The sequence below is a fragment of the Nanorana parkeri genome, unplaced genomic scaffold, assembly GCF_000935625.1.
Source record: "Nanorana parkeri isolate BGI_ZX_2015 unplaced genomic scaffold, ASM93562v1 scaffold289, whole genome shotgun sequence".
Lineage (NCBI taxonomy): Eukaryota > Metazoa > Chordata > Amphibia > Anura > Dicroglossidae > Nanorana > Nanorana parkeri.
The window spans coordinates 1,156,010-1,164,681 of record NW_017306557.1 but is presented as its reverse complement, the minus strand read 5'-3'; the positions used below and the strand labels follow the sequence as shown (position 1 = coordinate 1,164,681).

General features: G+C 43.8%; 1 protein-coding gene across 2 annotated transcripts in view; it reads left to right on the top strand.

The window, feature by feature from the left end:
• Positions 1-8,672, top strand: part of PKIA (protein kinase (cAMP-dependent, catalytic) inhibitor alpha) — a 32,604-nt gene that overhangs the window by 16,790 nt on the left and 7,142 nt on the right. Inside the window, exons 1-2 of one of the 2 annotated variants that reach the window (XM_018557550.1) lie at positions 4,059-4,063; positions 7,336-7,510. In XM_018557550.1, the coding sequence (XP_018413052.1) occupies positions 7,363-7,510 (148 nt within the window). In that variant the 5' untranslated portion in view covers positions 4,059-4,063; positions 7,336-7,362. Of the gene's footprint in view, positions 1-4,058; positions 4,064-7,335; positions 7,511-8,672 lie in introns of those variants that run through there. The other variant, XM_018557549.1, reaches the window with a different exon arrangement.

The following is an 8,672-nucleotide window of genomic DNA, read 5'->3' as shown; positions in this document are numbered from 1 at the left end:
CCGTCGCCCCCCCCCCTTTCCTGCCCTGCCGGGCCAGTGCTCAGTTCAAGGGTCTGGTAGGACTGTTAGGGGGGACCCCACGTTTTTTTCCCCCCCATTTTTGGGGGCTGGGGTTAGCCCTTAAAATTCCTACCAGACCTAAAGGGTTTGGTATGGATCTTGGGGGGAACCCCACGCACTTTTTTTTGTTTTAACTTGGGGGAGGGTCCCTCCTAACATTCCTACCAGACCTGAAGGGTCTGGTATGAATTGGGGGGGAACCTCACGCTTTTTTTTTTCATCTTCTGCAGACTGTAAAAAAAATATATATATTTTTTTTCTAATGTCACTTTGCTGCTAACAAAATTTTGTCCAATAAACGAAATTTCGACCGGACTACCGCTAACGAATTTCGGGAAATCGGGTATTCGGATTCGTTTGCATTCATTTTAGCTGTAATTCGGAATTCGGATGCATCCGAATCTCCAAATTTCCGAAAATTCAGAGAATTTCGATTCGGAACGAAATGAATCGCACATGCCTACTATGTCTGATCTCTGAACATTTAAAGAGAAGCTCTCCTGAGATTTAAAATAAATGTAGTGCTAGAAGTGACGGTTGGATCCTATGCTGTCTTTGTTTACTTTTTCCAATCTAATGATAGAATGTCTTTAGGTCAGTGGGGTACAGATAAGCCACTTCCACTGTGTTGATATTCTTTTATAGTCCACCAAACAGACATTACAAAGCAGGATGCAAAACTGTAGTAGTAAATAGAGATCTTTTCCTGCTGGCTTTGCAGTGTGGCAGGAATGCATGAAACACAAGAGTGGCTATACAGTATTTTCCCAGCTAAAACTGTGTTTTTTTAATTGTTTGGCTGTAGTTTCACTATAAAATCACATTATGTACACTTGGAATTCCTTTTTTCTCATTGTGTATTTATGTGACACTGTCAAATATAGAGAACACATGTATTTTATGTTTTTTTTTTTCATGGTTCCTCTGGTATTTAAAAAAACAAAAAAACAAGCAAATTGAGGGCTCACTAAAAGAAATAAGAAAAAGTAAAGCTATTGCCCATAACAACAAATGCTCAACAAGAAGTGATTTTTTTTATGGTTAAACTTCCTGTTCTTTTATTGAGAGGCGGTCTCACTAAATATCAGGCCTGGCAGAAATTCAAAGTGGACATGTACTCAAATATTAAAGTACAACTTCTGACTCCAGTGGGCATCAACCCAGGATTACTGAAGGCACCTTGTATTTTTTTTTTTTAGAAGGCCCAGGAGGGCATTTAAGGAAAAAAAGGCTGGAGTTGGGCATTTACTTAAAGTGGCACTAAACGAGTTAAATCCTAAAAACGCATTCAATTAGCTTAACTCTTACCACAAATGTATCTTATTTGTGTATCACTCAGCTGTAGATCCTCAAATCATCTCTGAGTTGGTGCTGACACTGTCCTTCCTTCTGGAGGGTGGTTACCTTTGCATCGCTCCAAGCTTGCTCCCATGACGCATTAATTCGGAGATGATTTGAGGATCTACAGCTGAGTGATACACAAATAAGATACATTTTTAACTTATTTGAGAAAACTAATTGTTATGTACTATGGATCATGATTTAACCTATTCATGTTAGCAGGGGAGAATTGTAACTCTATTGCTGTAGTGTAGTGGAGGTGTGTGCTGTATATATGTACTACATATACATTACACACGTCCAGTACACTATAGCAATAGATTTACAGCCAGCCCTGTCCCAGCTTCCCTCACTCACATTTCACTCCGATCCCTGTTGCCTCACGCGGTGCCTCTCGTAGTTGGCGCTGGGCAGGATCACTACATCGCGTCTCAGTGCTCAGCTTGTGGGAGGCGCTCACAATTCTGCCCTGCTAACATGAATATGGTTAAATCATGATCCATAGTACATATACAACACACACATCCAGTACACTGCAGTAATACAGTTACAATTATCCCCTGCTAACATGAATAGGTTAAATCATGATCCATAGTACATAACATGTAGTTGTACTATGGATCATTTAACCTATTCATGTTAGCAGGTCAGAATTGTAAATCTACTGCTGCAGTGCATTCTATATGTAGCACATATACAGTACATATAGAATGCACTGCAGCACTAGATTTACCATTATCCTCTGGTAATATTAAGGGGTTAAATGATCCATAGTACATAATAGTACATAAAATGTAGTTGTACTACAGATCATTTAACCTATTCATGTTAGCAGGGCAGAATTGTAAATCTATTGCTGCAGTGCATTCTATATGCAGTACATGTACAGTACATATAGAATACACTGCAGCAGTTGATTGTTCTTGTTCACACAAAAAACTAAGCCCAGGCCCCGTCTTACTCACTGTTGCCTCAATTGCGGTGCCTCACGATTTTCCTCACACGTGAGGATGTCGTCACTGCTGCTCCGGTGGGCAGCGCTCCAGGTGGGGTCCTAATTTAGGTTGCCGGCGACTGCCTGGAGTGCCACCCACCGGAGCAGCAGTGAGGCGGCGCTCGGCGCAGTAAGTAAAAAAAACATAGCGCAAGCTTCTGCGTTTTGTATCGGGGCATTTTGACAAGTACAAATACTTGTCAAAATGCCCTGTATCGGTCCCGATACCGATGCTTGTATCGGTATCGGGACATCCCTAAAACAAACCATTTTATTTATGCACTTTTTTCATAAAGAGCATTTTCAAGCAGCAACCATTAATCCAAAGAATAATGATGAATGATTCTCTTCTAAATAATTAAAAGTGGTATAACCCAAGGATCACTTGTGGGACTGTTACCCTTTAACCCATTTATAAATGGTATGATAATGCTGACCAACGATATCCATATTTACCAATTATACAAAGGTTGGTAGTGTGTGGCACTGGCTCTAATATCGCAGCACAGACATAAGTGGTTAAAACCACAGCCAATAGAACAATCCACACCATGTGCTATGTGACAGGAAATCTCTAGTAGAGTGGGGATGTGTTAGACCCTGTAACAGTATTTTCTATAGTGTTCTTCCTGCCTCAGTGCTCAGTGCCAACTATTTCCCTCACAGCTTCAGTACCTCTGTTGTGAACTTTGAGGATTTATTGCTGCTGGGAAGATACCACATCATGATTTACTTTAGGCAGTCCTGTTAGCCACTTAAAAATAATGGAAATGCTACTTTAATGCTAAAGAAGAGTTGTTATACTCAACTTTCTGAAAGCCCTTGTCTTCTAACATCACTCCAGTTCAACACTGCAGCCTTCCTCAGACTCTTCAACTTTCTATACTTCGAAGAGTGTCTGATGACTGTGTGTCCCATCACACCTCGGTTCTGTCCTCTGACCCTTATGTCACTGTTGTGTCCTTTAGTATGTATGGAGGGACGGAACATGGAACCACATTGCCCGACAGGGAACACCAGCATCTAAAACACCTGAAACTAGTGAATGCTGGAGAGACCGTATTGTACAAGGGTACAGGTACTCTTAAGAATGAGAACACTCATGGACCTATACACACACACAATAGGTTGGACTTGATGGACTTATGTCTTTTTTCAACCTCAAATATTATGTAACTATGTAGCTTGACAGAGGTTACAGTACCAAAAAGGAGGCTATGAGACATGGACTGCTGGAGAGGTTAGTATAACAGTTATTTTATTGTTAGTATAACAGTTCTTTTATTTTCCCCAAGTGACTGGCAGGGTCGCTTTCAAGAAATAACAAAGTTTATTTTTAAACTTATATCAGTTCCTTCTTGAGAACGTGAGAGAGCCCTTGAGTCCCAGTCAGCTCACATATAAAAAGGCCTTTGCAATTATAAGGCCTGCCTACCAGGTAAGATAGGTAACTGTAGACCTAGGGATGGAGGATTTATTCCACCCACACTTTACGTTGATGTGACGCTCAGACCTATTGGCAAGGAAAACAATGTTAGTTCAGCCAGATAATTCTAACACCAAAATTCACTTTTTCTGTAAGAACGCTCCCACTTCCTGAATCTAAGTAGCAGACAGGGTCTTTGACATCCTAACCTATTGTTTGCCTTTTGCTGGTGACCCTTTAAGGTCACTTTCTGCTGAGAGAGCCCCCTGATCCTTCCAGAGTTTTATTAGGTGAGCAGGATATATTTGAAGGTAATTTTCACTCTGATCTCATAGGAGCCCTGCCACCTTGCTAGAAATGTATTCTCTAAACTGGGCATGAAAAATAAGACTGCAGGGTTAACGCTTATGATTTTAACAGACCAATTATAAACTCTGGCCTGCGCCTCTTGGGTTTGCTGCATATGTTCCTAAACAATGAATGTACCACAACCTATTAATAAAGAACAAGTTTGTTTTCTCCATAACAGACATAAATCCTGGAGCCCTCTCATCTCTCATCATCTGTAGGTGGGAAACCTAGCTGACACATACAGTATGAACCACACACAACCATGCCAGCCAGTGCATTTCAATATATATATTTTTTTATATTAAATCACAGGGCCCCATAGCAAAATCTTGTATGGGGCCCTGTGATTTCTAGATAAGTCCACCTGATAACCCAAACAGCCCACCTGAGGGTGACCCTGCAGAGCCCACCATAGAATCTCTATGGTGGGCTCTGCAGGGTTTCAGGTGGGTGGTCAAGCCCTCTTACCTGTCTGGCCGATCCTCTGTCTGCCTCCTTCTCCTCCACGGTCGCTTGCGGGCCCCGCCTCCTCTGTCACTGGGCCCCTCCTCCTTGATCGCCGGGCCTGCTTCCCCATCGCTAAGACCTGCCCCGTCTCTTCCATCGCTGCCGACGACTGGCGCAGCCACTTCCCCCGAAGCTGCTGGTTGTCATCGACTCAGCAGCTGTGAGGAGGTACGTGCCGCTGCACATGTGAATGGCTGCGTGTTTCTCCTCACAGCCGCCAGTGACAGCCAGCAGCCTGAAATGCCATAGCGACCCAGGCGGCCCGCACGGCATCAGGGGGATGTCCTGACCGGGCCCCCTTGTGCCCTGGGGCCCCATAGCAACCGCCTGGGTCGCTATGGTGATTGTTACGCCACTGGGTGTGAGAACAGAGGTTGATGGGACAGTAGCATCAGTAGTGGTGGCAGGTATGATGGTGACAAGTGTAGGGGTCCCTGCAGGCATAGTCGTGGGGGGAAAGGGTGTCAGGCACAGTGGTTAAGGTGAGTCAGCATGCAGGTGCGGTGGTAAGAGTGGAGCTTGCAGTTCTGAGAGCAAGGATGGGTGAATGGGATTGGGATGAGGGTGTTTGCAGGCACGGCAGTAGTGGGAAGACTATTGTTGGCAGAGTAGCATGTGCGGTTGGAGGGGTGTAGAGCATCCACCGTAGTGAGAGTGAGGCTATTGTACTTGCAGAGTGGTGAGAATGCATGGGGGGTGTAGCGCTGGCAGAGTAGTGTGAGCGAAGTGGGCATAGTGGTGGCAAAGACATGAGAGGAAGGCTATAAAGTGGTTAGGGGGGAGCTGGCAAAGTGGTGATGGGGAGTGGTACTGGCAGAGTAGACCAATCTATGCCACTACCACACACGTGCAGGATTCTTACCGCCATACTGAACTGTGTATATATATACTGTATAGTATAGTATAGTATACTGTATAGTATTACAAAACTACAAATCACTGGACTCTTCCTCTACTTTACAGTAAACAGATGTACTTTCCAAGCTTGCCTTTAAATCAGCGCCTCTTAATTTCTTGCCTTTGGTCGATTTACAGAGCGGAAACAGATTTTGGTATAGAAAAAGTAGCTGAAAAGCGCAGATCTGATTACAACATTTAATGTGCTGAAGGTTATCACTTTGAATATGTTGTTACTCAGCAATCTGTTTAATCCGTTATTTTTAGAATGGTACACACAGTTGTTGTCAACTTGGTTTCTATTACTGGTCTTCGTTTTAACCATACAAAATCTATTTCTGAAATCTGGGGCACATAAACATACATACAAATAAAAATGTAAATGATCAAAAACTAAGTACACCCATTATATAGAGATGAGGGGTTCTTGAAATATCCACCAACAGTTCATCCAGTTCAGTTTTCCTGTCTGTGGAGTTCTTTTTTATTTTGCACCGAGAAAGCAGCTGTACTCCCTTTTGGGGTTTCCACACATATTGCAATTTTTAATCAAAAGAAAACTCCAGCCAAAGTTTGCAGTTTTGGGTAGAATTGGGAAAAGGCAGAACCTCTAGCAGGGTTGTATTGCTGCCTGTGTTCCCATCAGACATTTTCTCATCCCTGTCCTAGAACTGGAAATAAAAAAAGAATCTGCACAAATAGTGGCACATCCCACCTTAGCTGTCACTGGGCACAAGGGATTTTTTCCCTTTACCCCATATTGTAAAATGTTACGTTTCGTTTCACTTTCTGTCCAAGAAAAAATGGTCACCAATATTGAAATTGAGATTAACCTCCTTAACGGGAGCTCAGACATCAGTGAAAACATCTCAGAAGTTCTCTACCCTCTCTGCCCTATCCAAAAGTGGAGAAAACCGTTTTGGCTAGAGATTAACCTTTTACTACAAGCCTAAAATACACATTTCAAGCAGTTATAAATTCAAGCACATTTTTATATTTTATTTTTAAAGGATCGTTACACCAAAAACATATTTTTTGTTAATGGCCAGATGAGCTGTTGCCCGCTATATGCTGACGGCGCAGAGCCAATATTTTTGGGATTCACCCCGCCACCTGATTGATAGCTGGCTCTGCTTCTCTCAGCTGTGCCTGCCCCCTCCTTTGTCTGTCCCTCCAGTCATTGCTGGAAGAACAGAGATGGGAGGGGGGAATCCCTTCGGGGAGCGGAGATTGACAGTCACCGCTCTCTGCAGGGAAAAGATCGGGAACTGAGCGATCGGTGGTATGTGATGGCTCAGTTCTTGATCAATAGAGCCTATGTGTGAAAGCTTCAGTGTCACACATCGGCTCTAATTATGGGGATGAGTGTATTTCACTCTCTCCATAATTCTCCTTTAAGGAAAGCTGATCCTATTGAGATTTAGCTAACCTATGTTTCTGTGGGCATCCTTTGTCATGTGTTTATTTTTAACATTTCTCTCTCACTGTTCTCCCATTAGTGTGATAGGCTGCCTCACTGACCATTAGTTAGGCCAGGGCAAGGTAAGTCAAAATCCATACTTCCTTTCACAACTTGGAATTTGCAACAAAGAGTTTTAAGATACTGTAGATATCTTTGCAATAAAGAGTTGGGTCAGTAACTTGTTGATCACTGTAGGTACACTTTCAAAATCAATTTAGGGTTGACTTACCCTTTAGAAATGAATGTGTTTCTAAATTGTAAGATATTTCATACATATGTTTCTTTGTTTTTGCATAGGCACTGCTATGTGGATACTTGGTAGCAATGACTGATGTGGAATCTACATATGCAGATTTCAGAGCCTCTGGGAGAACGGGAAGAAGAAATGCTCTGCATGATATACTCACCTCAGCAGGAGGGAACACAAGTGAACTAGCCATAAAGTTATCAGAGCTTGACATAAACAAATCAGGTAAGTGTTTATCAACAAGACCAGTACAATGTCCCTGTATAGTATTAGCCAGGGCTCTGCTGTTGGCCAATCGCTTGTTTATTCTACACAAGCCTTAGTGTGACACCATCATTTGGCTTTGCAACAGTCGCAGGTTGGGACTTGTAATTCTTACCACTGGTATTTTCAAAATATAGAGCAGCATATGACTCAATTTGCTAGTAATAACATAAACCTAAGAAACCGAACCTATCGCTTCTCGGCCTTTTGGCTAAGATCAAGTGTAGTATCTGTTCTTATCAGTTGCCGGTGGAAGAACGACACCACTCCTTTTCAGGGAATTAGGATGGTGGCTTAGTATTTACCGGCTTAATTGGTGGGTACCAGATGGGGTACAGTCCCTCCCGGTTAGATTCTGGTCTAGTTCGCTAGACTTGTCACCGGTGGTAGGGATGGACCCCGGACGGCACTACCTTCTGATGGGAATGGATACGAAGCTTGGTCGAGGCTGGAGGGTTGGGAGGTGGCAGAGCCCATGGTGTTGTGCCCCCTGGGGGTGGCGTCCCAGGGGTGCTCAGAAAGTCACTTGGGTGTGGGACCCCACTTTGACTCACTGATGCACTCGGTCACACACGACATTGCAATTTCTGCACATCGCCTCTTGGACAGGCCTTATGGCTAGTCCAGGGCAATTTTTTTGCACACCAGCCCCTAAGGCCTGTCAGCGTGGTGCACTGGCACTTTAGTATTATTTATTGCACTTAATGCACGATTGGCTTTTTTTAAAAGCGTTTTTGACCCACAGATGCAGCGGGTACAGGTTCCTTTGGGGCCTTTTCCTGATGTAGGGAGGAGATTCTGTGCCCTTATAGAGGGTTCTCTGTCTCCTCCCAAACCAGGGGGGGTTTCTCTTTGGGAGATCCCCCTACCTAGTACTGTGTGGGACCTGTTTCGGCAGGTCCCCGTAGGATCGGGGTCCGCCAGCCTCCGGGTTGGTGGACCAACAGTCTCAACCCCTGTCAGGAGCCTTGCGCCCCGGGGGTCGGGAATTGAGGTCCCTTCTTTGTGAAGGACCAAGCACCCTTGTGCACGTTTTTGTGTGCTGTGATTTCACGGTTCACTTTTTTTGTTCACAGGGGGAAGTTTGTTTTATGATGCACGTCCACGGGCTCTTAAAAAAAAA